The sequence below is a fragment of the Callithrix jacchus genome, chromosome 8 (assembly GCF_049354715.1).
Source record: "Callithrix jacchus isolate 240 chromosome 8, calJac240_pri, whole genome shotgun sequence".
In the NCBI taxonomy this organism is placed as follows: domain Eukaryota; kingdom Metazoa; phylum Chordata; class Mammalia; order Primates; family Cebidae; genus Callithrix; species Callithrix jacchus.
In genome coordinates this window covers 107753701-107768487 of record NC_133509.1, presented here as the reverse complement: position 1 = coordinate 107768487, position 14787 = coordinate 107753701, and the positions used below count along the sequence as shown (strand labels likewise).

General features: G+C 45.6%; 1 protein-coding gene across 12 annotated transcripts in view; it reads left to right on the top strand.

Moving 5' to 3' along the window:
* DPF3 (double PHD fingers 3) overlaps positions 1 to 14787 on the top strand; it is a 289593-nt gene that overhangs the window by 40186 nt on the left and 234620 nt on the right. For 4 of the 12 annotated variants that reach the window (XR_013521359.1, XR_013521358.1, XR_004729995.3 and 1 more), the window contains exon 1: positions 1 to 6352. This exon is cut by the window's left edge and continues 39666 nt beyond it. The exons of 5 other annotated variants lie outside the window; for them this stretch is intronic. Coding sequence is in view for 1 of the 7 variants with exons in the window: in XM_035260921.3 (XP_035116812.1) it covers positions 6288 to 6352 (65 nt within the window). In the remaining 6 variants the exon portion in view is untranslated. 3 more of the 12 variants (XR_013521360.1, XM_035260921.3, XM_078335319.1) reach the window with 2 other exon arrangements.

Below are 14787 nucleotides of genomic sequence, written 5' to 3'. Positions count from 1 at the left end.
CATGGTGGTACATGCCTGTAGTCCCAGCTACTCAGAAGGCTGAAGCAGGAGAAGCGCTTGAACCTGGGAGGCGGAGGTTGTGGTGAGCCAAGATCGCACCATTGCACTCCAGCCTGGGCAACGAGAGCAAGATTCTGTCTTAAAAATAATAATAATAAAGAAAGGCAGCAAGCTATTTCTAAAATCCACTGGTTTACTTTGTGCAGGCATGGGGACAAAATACCACACCTGGGGAAAAATAGATGATCTTAGAGTAACTTTTTCATTTTGTGATTTGAAACATTCAAAAGGCAACATGCTAGCTGTTCTGAAGGTAGTGAGTTATCCCGATGGATTGTTCAGTCAGTTACAGATTGAACTCCTTGTTCTTTCTTTCCCCCTTTCTCACTGTTGCACTTGACTAGTCTTAAAAAAAAAAAGCAACATGCTGATTGTAAACAATGCACAGTACAGAAGAACATAAAACAAGAAAAAGAAAAAAAGAGGTTTCCTTCCTCTGCCCATTCTGTTCCCCAAAGCTAAGGAGTTTTTGTAAATCCTTCCAGAATTTTCTATGCCTAGGCAAGCATGGATATATATATATATGCACCTATATCTACATATAGATACATACGTATCTCTATATATGCAAGGCTATTGCAGAATAGCTGTTGGTAGTTTAATTTCAAAAAATCAGTTTTAGGGGAATTTTCCTTATTTTTTGACCATTGGTAAATTGAGAGAAATCCTATTCAGATTCTTTAGGAAAGTCCTTTCTATAAACACTGAAATGTCTCCAATAAGCCCATAACATTGCATGTGGCATGGGCTCTGTTTAGTGGCCCAAACAGTATGTAGTGTGTGGCAAGAAAGTTACTCTAAATGTTAAAATGCAGGCTAAAAACATTCCATGTAGAAATAAGCGTGTAAGACAATCAACACTGACCACGTGAGTGGGGAAAAAATAGTGGGTTTGACCAGTGACATACAAGTTTTTCAGGAATCTCAGAGCAAAAATTAAAGGTCGAATAAATGTGTAATGTGAGACTGTGTGACGTTTATTGGCAATCATGGTGACAGGCTGTGATCACAGAGTGGGAGCCGTAAAAGTTCTGGGTTGGTCCTCCTAAGATGGAAAGCAGGGCAGTGCCTCTGTTTACACACACCGATCCCACCCCCTCCCCATTTTAGGAAAGGGGATGTGTGTGTGTTGGGGCGAGTTACCAAAACAGACTCAGTGTGGCAAATTGCATCCAGATTTCAATTTTTCCTCCTTCCACAGACTCCCATAGGTTGTTGTGCTAAAGAAGCATTTCTGAGCACAAATCTGGTTGTTGTAACTCTTTCTCTGGTGCCTGGCTTGGTGCACACAGCTGTACTCAGACTTCCAACCTTGTTTCACTCTGTGGCCTCCTGGGGGATGGAGCAGTGGGAGCCTTGAGGAGCACACCCAAGAGCAGCAGCTTCTGCGCCACGTCTCCCTGCCCAGCTTCCGTAGGTTCATTCTTCTCCTGCAACTTGACTCTCTCTGGAGAACCAGAACTGGGGCTGAAAGCCCGGTGCTCCACTTTCTCTTCTTCAACTTCCTGCCTTCCCTTCAACTACCTGCGGCACCTCTCAGCTTCCGCGTCTCCAAAAGGGATAATGTTCTTGAAAGTGTCTTTTGAGGATTAATTGATGTGAGCTCTATGCTTTGAAGAGAGGCAGAATCCTATCAAGTGGCTCTGCTGTCCTCAAAGTTTGCTCTGGTTCCAGCCGGTGGCAGGCCTGGCCAATTGGGAGGCTGGGCGAGCTGTCACCCCCACTGGCCGCCTGTCTGGGCATATCGGTTGCCTGCTCAGTACCTGGTAGAAGGGCGATTACCCACATGGGGAGGAAGAGATCCTCCAGTGGACATTTTGTACATTGTACATTTTTCACTTGGAGGAGTATCTGCATCAAAATACTTATCCCTCGGGAAGTTACTTTGTGGCCATCTGTGACGTTTTCTCATTTGGAAATTGTTCTTTTCTGTCTTTAAAAAAAAAAGCTTTATCCGTATAGGAGCAAGAGGAGTTATAATCTGCCACCTCTCAAAGAAGTCCCTTTGCCAGGCCATTCATATGTTAATTGCTTGTAGTTTGGGGAGGAAAAGGATGTTACCTGCTTCATGATAAGCATTTTCATCTCAATGAATTCTTTGTTCGAGTTGTTTAATCAAAGAAATGGAAACGGCAACCTACTTACTGGAAAGATCCAGATAGTGCAGTGTGAGTTAAGGACCTGAGGGCTCTATGGAGAAGATGGATAAGAACAAGAAAAAAAAAAAAGGCTTGTTTTAAGGTCAGAGCAAACAGGGATTAAGAAAAATATTAGTCAAAGACATTCTTAGGCTGGAAGGCAAAGTCAGCCAAGCACACTGGGGTCCTTTACAAAGTCCTGGGATGGGCTGATGAGGGACTGAGGACCTAATTCCGATCTCACCAATGGGACATTCAAAGGAGAACCTTCATTTCCTGGCATTCTGTAGCACCTGATCCTCCTAAAGTCTCTCAAGCACTTAGGAACTTGTTTCTCAGCACAGGTCTTTAGAGACCATTGCTCCCCTCTTCTAAGTTACATTCCTGGCTTCTTGAAAAGTTGAAAGATCTGGCAACCCTGAATCTTCATTCCACCCAGACAACCATCAGCAGCTGCTGCCCTTTTAGAAGGGGCAGCGGGACTGATACTTTCTGGTTCTCCAACTGGGGCAAATGTTGACTTCTCACCTGCCTGGGAAGTTAATGAGAAGAAAGAGTGTTAATCTAGAAACGCATGCATGAGTTCACATGTGTACATACATGCACACACACACATGCACACACACACACACATGCACACACACCCCCCACCAGTATTTAGGTCCAGGGGAGATTAGCCTTATTGAGAGGTCACCCCTCAGCAGCTTCAGGGTGTATAATCTGAACCACAGATTTGAGAAGAGTTAATCTTGGGGTGAGGTGAGGAGAATCAGATTGTCGGCACACAATAAAAGAGCTGTTTGTGACCTATGTGTGGAGTGAGGTGTCTCTGGCATGCGCAAGGCATTGGGGCAGCCACATGGATGAGTGCAGTGACTGAACAGAGCAGGGGCGGGGACATCTGGGAGCTGGATAAATATTGTCTAATGATTGCCAGCCCTGGATTTGCTGATGAACTCACATGGAGATCTGGGGGATCTCTAATTTCTCTTTGCCTTTTCTCAGTTTGCTCATCAGCAAAATGGAGGCACTGCAGTGGGCGTGGCAAGCTCAAATGCCCACAGGGGCTAGTCAGGCTTTGTAAGCTGGTAGGAGAAGAATAGGGAGTTGGTGGGAGGTGCGGGTTGGGGACTGTAGTCAACTGGGAAGTTTATGCACTTCCAGGGAGGAGGTTCACATTCAATGCTTGCTGCGTGGGAAGGTGAGCCCAGTGTTCCCCCGGCTCCTATTTTTCTGAGAGAAGTTTGAAATTTGCATTTTGATATGAACTCTAATGACTTTAAACCTAGCTAGTTTTTTTTTAGATGGAGTTTTGCTCTCTTGCCCAGGCTGGAGGGCAGTGGAATGACCTTGGCTCACCGCAACCTTGGCTTCCTGGGTTCAAGTGATTTTCTGTCTCAGCCTTTTAAGTAGCTGGGATTACAGGTGTGTGCCACCATGCCTGGCTAATTTTGTATTTTTTTAGTAGAGACATGGTTTCACCATGTTGGCCAGGCTGGTCTCAAACTCCTGACCTCAGGTGATCCAGCTGCCTTGGCCTCCCAAAGTACTGGGATTTCGGGCATGCACCACATGCCTGGCCTAAACCTAGCTAATTCAGTTTTCGAAAAGCATAGTGCATACCCAGAAAGCAATCCCAGGGGTTGTATTTGGCTCATAGCCCCAGGTTTATGAGCCCTAGGTTTACCCCAACTTCTGGGATAAAGGCTACCCTACCTAGCTCCTGACTGCATTGCTAAGTCTAGGAAACAGGGAGGGAGTAGTCATTGTGGATAAAGAGTGGCCATGAGGAGGAAGTTAGGGTGAAAGTGGGAGGTGAGATGTGGACCACACCATTACCGGGCCAGACCTGGATCTTGCTGGCTTTAGCAAGGAGAACTGCAGGGCCCGGCAGGAATTATGCACAGAGGCAGGCAGGAAGGCAGCCCAGGGGGATGGTGTCCAGGCTGTGGGCGGCAGCAGCGTGGGCAGAAGAGTGCAGAGGTCAGGGAGGCAGCCGGGGCAGCCCAGGGAGCAGGAGAGGGCAAAAGAGAGCTGAGTGGACCCTGGGGCTGAGGCTGTTTGCCCTCTGCTTGAGTCATGTCACCTGGTGGGTGTGTGCACCCCTCATCAACTATGCACAGAGGAGAAGTATCACAGCCACCAGTGGATGCTCCAGGCATGAGACGTCTGTTGAGATAAACACAAAACGTGGGCCAGCCCTTGAAACTTGTAATCATAGTTGGGAATATTGGCCTGTCACACAGGAAGAGAGTGGCAAATTGCTTTTGAAGAGAATACGTTTAGGCTCAAACAACTTGGGTTTGAATTTTACTTTCGTCACTAACAAGCCATGCAGCTAGGGGAAGTTATTTAACTTTTTTGGGGGGCCTGGTTTGTTCTTCTGGGGGTATTAATATTTCCTACCTCGTAGGGTTATTGTGAGAATGGAATGAAAATGAATGCCGTAATGTAAATGAAGTGCTTGGTACAGAGCCTGGCACACAGTAAGTGCTCTAATAGAGCTCAGTATTATTATCAGACAAGCAGTAACCTCGGTTAACTTGTGATTAAGCATGAAATCCATTGTCTCAGCAGAGAACCAGTAACAGATGCAGTAAAAACTTATCCCTTCCCTATTGCAAATACTTCCTTAAACATACTCTCTGGCCTGAACTGTTTCCAGGAAAGCAGGAGACATTGTAGTCATCTGGATAAGGGTCATCTGCACAGCTTGAGCAAATCAGTCTGTTTAGCCCTGGTACTACCTGCTCTACATAATGGTGTTTTCATTCAGCTCACAAATATTTACTGAGCGACTACTATGTTCCAAGCACTGAGGAAAGGTTCTGGAGATGTTGAGTAGAATACGACAAGCTGTGGGACTTTAGGTGCTGAATCCAGCATACAGACTAAGCTGCTATAACAAAGAGGTCCCCAAATAGAATGGCTGTATAGGCCGGGTGGGGTGACTCATGCCTGTAATCTCAGCACTTTGGGAGGCCGGGGGCAGGCGGATCACATGAGGCCAGGAATTTGAGGCCAGCCTGGGCAACATGGTGAAACACTGTCTCTACTAAAAAATACAGAAATTAGCTGGGCATGGTGGTGCGTGCCTGTAATCCCAGCAACTTGGGAAGCTGAGGCAGGAGAATCACTTGAACCTGGAGGTGGAGGTTGCAGTGAGCCAAGATCGTGCCACCGCACCTGCACTCTAGCCTGGGCGACAGAGGGATTCTGTGTCCAAAAAAAAAAACAAAAACCAAAAAACAAAAAACTCGGTTCGTATGCAAGGTAGGTCCAGAAAGTTATCATTCTGGATCCAGGTTTTTTTTTTTTTCTATTTTGTATCTCTTAAGTTTGTGTTTCAGGATGTGGGAAGCAGGAGGTGAAATCCAAGACAAGCAGCTTATCATTAAGGAGTTTCCACTCATATCCCATTGGCTGAAGCTTAGGCTCATGGCCGCACCTGGTTGCAAGGAATGCTGGGAAATGTAGTTTGGAGCAGATGGCCATATGCTTGGGTGAAACTCATGGTGGGAGCTATCGAAAGAAAGAAAGGAGAATGAGGCTGGGCACGGTGGCTCATGCCTATAATCCCAGCACTTTGAGAGGCCGAGGTGGGCGGATCACTTAAGGTCAGGAGTTTAAGACCAGACCAGCCTGGCCAACATGGTGAAACCCCGAATCTACTAAAAATACAAAAATTAGCTGGGTGAGGTGGCGCACGTCTGTAGTCTCACTTACTCGGAAGGCTGAGGCAGGAGAATCGCTTAAACCTGGGAGGCGGAGGTTGCTGCTGATATGGTGCCACTGCACTTCAGCCTGGGCAACAGAGCAAGATTCTGTCTCAAACAACAAACAAAGACAGGAGAATAAATAATAAGGCACGGTTAGCAGATTAAGCTTCAGGGAGATAGAAAAGTAAATCGGCGCTTGTAATACAGTGAGGTAAGTGCTCCTGTCAAGAGCTCTGATGGAATCCATGAATAGAGAAATACGTTGTGGCCCTCATGGAAACTTGGGCTTTGGAATCAGACTTCTGGATTAAAATCCCAGCCCTGTCACTTACCTCTAGTTCCTCCCCTACAGGATTGGTATGAGGATTGAATGACCACACACATGAAGCTCTTACGACACGTTCTGGTCCAGAGGGAATGCTCAGTAAGTGTAAGGTAAGGGTAAGTGTAAGGTAAGGGAAAGATGTGTTCAAGAAAGTCAGCCACCAACTCAGGATATCTGGGAATCACTCCTGGATTTACTACCGCCTCTTCAGTTTTACAGCTTCCCACAGGCCTTGTCTGCATGGATACAAAGTACAGTGTGGAACCCTGAGCGCTGCTTATCACTGAGAAATATGTTAATGAAGATAACACATTAATGAAGATAAACCAGGCCATCTGAATGGGTTGGTGTTTTGAAAAAAAAAATAGAGTCAATTTGTGTTTAACTGGACTGGAACTAGGGAAGGAATTTAGAGAGGATATTCCAAGGTCCTCCTCGGCTTCCTATAGCTTGAGCGGGAGCCAGTGAATTTGGTCATGGTCTATAGGCCTCTGTGGGAAGAGTAAGAGCTCATCTTCTTGGGTGTGTCTCCAGTAAAGGGCTCTGGAAGTCATTTAAAAACTCTGCTACTGGCTGGGTGTGGGACCTCACAATCCCAGCACTTTGGGAGGCCAAGGCAGGTGGCTTTCTTGAGGGCAGGAGTTCCAGACTAGTCTGGCCAACATGACGAAACTCCATCTCTACTAAAAATATAAAAATTAGCTGGGCGTGGTGGCGCATGCCTGTATTTCCAGCTATTGGGAGGCTGACGCAGGAGAATCACTCGAGCATGGGAGGTAGAGGTTGCAGTGAGCCGAGATCGCGCCACTTGTACTCCTGCCTGGGCGACAGAAGAAGACTGTCTCCAAAAATAAATAAATAAATAAAAAATAAATAAACAATAAAATAAAAACTCTGCTACTTAGCTAAATAAAGACGATGGTGGGCAGTGAGGCCTCCTAGGGGAGAATTTTAAGGAAAACCCTGGTGGCCTTTCCAGAGGCCTTTAGGCAAGAAGAGAAAAATGGAAAAATTGCCCTGCTGGGTGCTGTGCTGGCAAGAGTTGGGGTATCCTCTTACAGGGAGCCGGTGTCCTCTGATCTGCAGAGCGTATCACGTTTTCCATCTTCTGCAGGTGTCATGTGAAAAGAGAACCCTTCTCGCTTCAGAACAGGAATCTTAACTTTCCTTGGCAATTCACACAGTGGATAGATTTTAGCAGAAAAAGAAACAGATGTTGGAGATGCATTTCCACCAGCTTTCTGCCCTGTCTCTTCTAGGGTCTGGGAAGCCGTAACACTTTTTACCCCCCAGGTCTTAGAATTGGACATCACACTACTCTGGAAAGTGGCATTGGTACCATGTTGCAATGGGCACCATGATTGACTCCTAGGAAATGGGACGTGGGAGAAGGCAGCACACATTAGAAGATTCCTGGTGTTTAGGGCCTCACCTGTGCCTGTGGCGAGGCCAGCAGGAGTGGGCCAGGAGGTGAGTGTAGACGTGAGGCCTGGAGAGGACTAGCACATGGACAAGTAGGCAGCTGATGGAGTTCCTGCCTGCCTTTCGGAACCTCAGCTGACCTCTTGGACTTGACCTCTAGGTGTCACAGAGGTCTACACCTGGCTAGCCTGGGTCTGTTGGTGGCCGTCGTCCAGGGTTTTCATCCACATTTTCTCCCTCTCTGTGTGCCTCCTTTCTTCTCTATCATGGTTTCCCAGCTGGGGCTTTCACTGTTCTTTCCTTACTACTGGACTCAATATTTTGTTCTTTTTCCCTTAAGGAAGGCTTAGGAAGGGGGTTAGGGTGGAGTGGGAGCTGATTTAACTTGGTTTTCCCATTCATGGAGGCTTCTTTTTAGAGACAAGGTCTTACTCTGTCACCTAGGCTGGAGTGCAGTGGCACGATTGTAGCTCAGTACAACCTCCAGTTCCTGGGCTCAAGTGATCCTCAAGTAGCTGAAACTACAGACAGGTGCCACCACGCCTGGCTAATTTTTTGTTTGTTTGTTTGTTTTGAGATGAAGTCTTGCTCTGTTGCCCAGGCTGGAGTGCAGTGGCGTGATCTTGGCTCACTACAACCTCCGCCTCCTTGGTTCAAGCAATTCTCCTGTCTCAGCCTCCTGAGTAGCTGGGATTGTAGGTATGCGCCACCATGCCCAGCTAATTTTTGTATTTTTTGGTTTCACCACGTTGGTCAGGTTGATCTTGATCTCCTGACCTCGTGATCAGCCCTCCTTGGCCTCCCAAAGTGCTGAGATTACAGGCATGAGCCACCACGCCCTGCCCATGACTGGCTAATTTTTAAATTTGTTGTAGAGACTGGGACTCACTATGTTGCCCAGGCTGGTCTTGAACTCCTGGTTGTGATCTTCTGGCCTTGGCCTCCCAACCTACTGGGATTACATGTATAAGCCACCACACCTGGTTTCATGGAAGCTTCTAATGAGAGTTTGATATTATCTTTGTACTAGATTATACATGTAGTCACCAACATGTTCATCACAAAGCATCCAATGCATAGTCTGTGCCTTGACCATGCCATTCCTGGGGCATTCTGAGTCAATACTTAAAAATGCAGAGCCTTTGATTCTCCTGTGATCATAATTATTGTTCATTGTGTATTTGACTTTGTGTGTGTGTGTGTGTGTGTGTGAAAAATGTAAATTTGTTGTGTGAGGATCTATAATGTGCCAAAAATGTTGTAATCCTGCTTTGTATTTCTTCATTTTTTAATAACCTGAACACCTGGGGTTCTTTTACCTCTGAGAGCCCCTGTATTCAAGACCCTGCTAGATCAGTGGTCAGCAATCCTTTTCACATAAAAGGGTGATTCAGGAAAAGAAGAAAACATATTTATGGGGCATTTTTCCCCCTCCAACCAAAATGAGGAGAGCTTTATTGAGTTTCATGACCCAGGGATGGGTGGAGCGTCAAGGAATGCTTAATCCTACAGTTGGCTCTATTGAGCAGATAATATCAGTGAGAAAATGGGCACTGCATTTAGTTTTAATGTCCAGGTGTTTGGAGGCAGTTTTCTAATGTTTCATTCTGAAATTAGATCTCAGGATGCCTGTATGATTCTCATCACTGCATGGGCTAGAACCTGTGATGTGTGGACCTGTGTTTTATACATCTCAGCACCCCTTTTGCCCAACATGGTGCCCAGTGCACAGTAGGGGCATAATAAATGCTTACTAGGAAACAATATGGTGTAATGGTTAAGAGCTCAAAACTGCCTAGCTTTGTTACTTATTAGCTGTGTGACTTTGGGCAAGTTACTTACCCTCTCAGGGTATAAAGTGGGGATTACATCAATCCCAACCGCGTAGATGGAGATGGAATGAGTTAATATATAGAAGCTCATAGAGCAATGTCTAGCATATGCAAACCTTGCATAAGTGTTAGCAGCTATTATAAATATTATTATTGAACAGAATGGAAGCCCAAGTTGGCCTTCGGTGCCAGAGCCTCACAGTGAATCTTTTCCATCTCTGGCTTCCATTTTGTCACCATTGATCAGATCTCTTTAACAGATTTCCATATAAAATAACTATGCCTTTTCTACTCATTCAAAACAAGTTTTTTTAAAGTGAAGAAAAACCCAAAAACCCCAGATGCTTTTCAAGCAGACCTGGACCCAGCTGTAATGGATAGTGTGTTGGCCTCATTACCTGGGGTAGAGGCTGCACATCTAGGTTTTAGAAACGACTCTTTTCCAATGAAAGTGCCAGTTTCTTCTTTCCCTTTCATCTGTTCTTACAGAATACCGTCTCAAAATGCTCAGCTAGTCAGTCCTGGCATTGACAGGGGAGAGTTTCCCGGAATGATACATGCCAAGTAAAATATGGCTCCAAGAGCCTTGTCCACTGGACGGCTTCATCCTTAATCATGTTTGTTTTTGTTCATTGGCTAATTTCTTAAGTTTTAAAAACTGAAGTATAACATACACACCAAAAAGTCCACATATGTTCACCCACCCAAAATTTTCAAGTTGAACTTGCTTGTGTCACCAACCCCCAGAGGAAGAAACATTATACAAGTGTAGCTGTGCCCCTTCTGGGTACTCCAATGTCCCCTACCCCATCCCACCAAGGGTGACTATTCTGATTCTAACCGCCCCGGAATGGAATCTCCGAGCACATACACTTTAGTAGCTGGAATTCCCCCTTAACACTGGGTTTTTGAGACTCACTCAGCGTTAGCTGTGGTTGTAGATCATTCATTCTCAATGCTGTATAGTGCTGTGTTATGTAAATTCGCCATGATTTATTTTCCCATTTTACTTTTGATGAGCACATGATTGTTTTTGGTTTGGGACTTCCGTGAGTAGTGCTGCTGAGAACATGTTGATGCTTGTCTTTTGGATACCTTAAGTATACGCACCTGGCAGGGGAGTTACTGGGTCATGGGGCAGGTGTGTGTTCAGTAGATACTGCTGAATGCTTTTCCAAAGGGGTTCCAATGATCTGCTTGATTCGATTTTGAGAAAGAAAATTGTTCTATAATCAGATTTTGAGTTTTTTTTTTTTTTTTTTTCCTAGAGACAGGGTCTTGCTCTGTCACCCAGGCTGGAGTGCAGTGGTATAATCATAGCTCATTGCAACCTTGACCTTCTGGTCTCAAGCAATCCTCCTGCGTCAGCCTCCTGAATAGCTGGGATTACAGGCGCACCACCACACTCAGCTAATTAAAAAAAAGTATTGTAGAGAGAGAAGTCTCATGATGTTGTCCAGGCTGGTCTCGAACTCCTAGCCTCAAGAGATCTTTCCACCTTGGCCTCCCAAAGTGCTGGGATTATAGGCATAAGCCACTGCACCTGGTCTTGATTTGGGTTTTAAAGCAGAGTATCATGACACAAACTCTGTTGGTTTTCCCATGCCTTCTCCCCTTCTCTCACGTGTGTGCGCCATATGATAACCAGGTAAATTCATTCCAGTTTGCTGTAGCTCCTTCTTTTTGGAGAGACTCTTGAAAGTCTTTTAGAACTGCTACCGAAATGGAAGTTTTAAAGTTGTTTTCCTAAAATTGCTCCTTTTTTCTTTTCAAGAATAGCACATATAATCACTATACTCCATGCAAAAGAAGTCCTCCTTCTCTTCCCCAGCCTCAACTTTTTACTGAATGAAATACAGAGCTTAAGGAAATTTTGAGTGACAATCATACACCAGTGAGATTACAGATTTTCCAAAATCTGCTGATTGGATCACTCTTCTTATAATTTCAATTATAGTTGCCCCTCTTTGGAATCTGACAAAACTGGGCAAGTGGAGCGTCCAAGGCTCCCCCCCGTCCAGTTCCTAACTTTTCGTTGTAAACAACCACAGTGCCAGGTGTTTCAGAAATGTAGAAGATAGAAGCGCCTTCCCATCCAGCCCCAGGTACCTTATAAATAGGGGCCTTTAGTCTCAGAGGCAACTTAATTGAATCTGTTAGTTCTGGCCTGACCTCCCTTCCCTGACCCCCAGACAACAAGCCAGAAACAACATCCCACAGAATTACAGTAAAAAGATTTCACACACTGCTCCCTCATCAAAATCCCTTACCCAAGCGCTCTCAAATCCTGTAGCCTGAGGCAGTTATGATTTTATTTTACAGATGGGAAAATAAAGACCTGCAGAATTGACTTGACACAGTAAGAACCGGAAGAACTAGAGTTTGGAAGCCAGACCCATGCCTGGGAATTTGTACTTCTAGGAGCAGAGGGTCTCCTTTCTAAGGAGAATGTTTAGTTATTTATTTATTTTTATTTTTTATCTTTTTGAGATGGAGTCTTGCTCTGTATCCCAGGCTGGAGTGCAGTGGCATGATCTTGGCTCATTGCAACCTTCCCTTTCCCAGTCCTGGTTCAAGCAATTTTCCTGCCTCAGCCTCCCAAGTTGCTGGGATTACAGGTGCGTGCCACCATGGCCAGCTAATTTTTGTATTTTTAGTAGAGACGAGGTTTCACCATGTGGGCCAGTCTGGTCTTGAACTCCAAACCTTGTTATCCGCCCACCTCAGCCTCCCAAAGTGCTGGGATTACAGGTGTACAGGCGTGAGCCACTTCTCCCAGCCTCTAAGGAGAATTTAAGGATGATGTGGCTGAATCAGGCATTCATCATGAGGTCCTTTTCGTGGGTGACCTTCACATCCTGGGGCCTGGGCTTTTGTTGGGTTGGAAATGGTCTTTGGTTAGGACATATTGTCAAGGAATTTAGTGCTTTTTTGTTGGTAGTGGCCAAGAGTTGAAACTGAGTGAATACCCATTAGTCGGGGAATGGCCTGATAGCTTTGACACCTTTCTATAATGACTTATAACAGAACCATTAAAAGGATTTTGGCAAATTATGGTAGAATAAAAAAGGAGGGAGAGACTATGTGTGATGTATAATTCCATTTTTGTTAAACAATAATGCCCCCACACTGCCCAAGTCTTCACTATTGTTTGTGTGTGTAGAATTACATGAATATGGGGAGAATTGTGGAAGGACACAAACTAAGATGTCAACACGGGACACCTGCAAAGGCAGGGATGTGGGTAGCCATGTGGGAGCATAGGGCACAGGAGAATAGTATCAGTGATATAATGCTATTTGAATAAATTTTACCTATGCCTGTATATGTATACATATGCATAAAGGAATGCACACAATTATGTGTATAAATTAAAAGAAAAATCAAACCAGAGTGTCTCTAATATGAAGAAGGCTCTGAGCCCTGCATGGGTCCGTTACCTTGGTGAGAGCTTGGTTCCATGGCTGCAGGCTTTACCCTCTCAGCCAGCTATGTTGCAAGTGAAGGACATTGGTCAGCAGTGGGTGGCTGAGTACAGACACTGCTGCGTTTGGCAAACCGATAATTATAACTCCCATCTCTGCTGTGTGTATGTACTGTGTGCTCGCAGTGTCATAATTTCTCAAAGTCAGGTATTTTTATTCCCATTTTATGGATGAGAAAAAACAAGGACAAGTCACTCAAGACCACACAGTGACTGAGTGGTGCTGAAATTCAAGCCTGGGTTTGTGAGTCCAGAACTCCATCTTCTTCTTCTTCTTTTTTTTTTTTTGAGACAGAGTTTCTTTCTTGTTGCTCAGGCTGGAGTGCAACGGTGCAATCTTGGCTTACTGAAACCTCTGCCTCCTGGGTTCAAGTGATTCTCCTGCTTCAGCCTCCTGAATAGGTGGGATTACACGTCCAGCTAATTTTTGTATTTTTAGTAGAGACGGGTTTCTCCATGTTGGCCAGGCTGGTCTCGAACTCCTGACCTCAGGTGATTCTCCTGCCTGGGCCTCCCACAGTGCTCAGATTATAGGTGTGAGCCACCCTGCCGGCCTCAGAACTCCAGCTTCTCAGATTACTTCCTAATCGCACCTGGAGCTGGGCTTAACTGCCCTCAGTGGAGTGAGCGTCCACCTGCCTGCTTTGATCCAAGCTGAGATTCCTGTGAGGCCCTCTCTCACAGATGTGGATCCTACAGTGTGCGTTTTGCTACTTACACAAACTCAGCCACCACTGAGTGAGCATTCCCTGTGTGTCCTCGCTGGCCTCTTTCTTGGTTTTGGATGGCAAAGTTTCTTATCTGTATTTGGGGTGAGCAGCCTGTTGGGGCCACTGTCTCAGGAGAGCAGGGCCACAAAGCAAAGTAGGGCATCCGGATGTCCTACCTCAGGACAGGTGAAAGGCAGACGGGGCTGTGAAAAAGGACACTGTGACCAAGTCTGACATCTATCTGGGACCTGTGTCATTTCACCAGTCCCTTGGGGAGTCGATGCTTAGGGCTTTCATGTGGGTCTCACTTCCACTTCTGCCTGCCACATCCCCAACTCCACTAACCACAGAAGAACTAATAGTTGTAGCTTATTTGGTGGGCTGCTAACATGGCTTCCACACAAATTGCCGAGTGCCTTTGCTGTTGCCAAAGGTCCCTCAAAGCCAGAACTTAAGAGAAATATCACAGGTCTGCAAGTTGATATTACTTGAGACTCCTTCTCTTTGCTCATTTGAAAATGGAAATATGATTTTGCTCCTGCTTTCCATTAAAAGAATATATATGGCCAGGCACGGTGGCTCACACTTGTAATCCCAGCACTTTGGGAGGCTGAGGTGGGCAGATCACTTGAGGCCAGAAGTTTGAAACCATCCTGGCCAACATGGCAAAGCCCTATCTCCACTAAAAATATGAAGATTAGCCAGGTGGGGTGGTGGGCACCTGTAATCCCAGCTACTCGGGAGGCTGAGGCGCAAAAATTGCTTAAACCCAGAGGTGGAGATTGCAGTGAGCTGAGATCATGCCACTGCACCCCAGCCTGGGAAACAGAGTGAGACTCTGTCTCCAATGTACATATGATAGGTAATTTGTAAAAAAATAGCAAGAGACACATATATTGGAAAGATAAGGCTAGTTCTGTGTCTTAGGTTTTGGCTGAAAATAACTGTGCTGCTGGCACCAGCCATAATTGCCATTTAATTTTTTCATTTTTTTGAGACGGAGTCTTGCTCTGTCATTCAGGCCATTCAGGCTGGAGTGCAGTAGTGTGTTCTTGGTTCACCGCAACCTCCGCCTCCCGGGTTCAAGCGATTCTCCT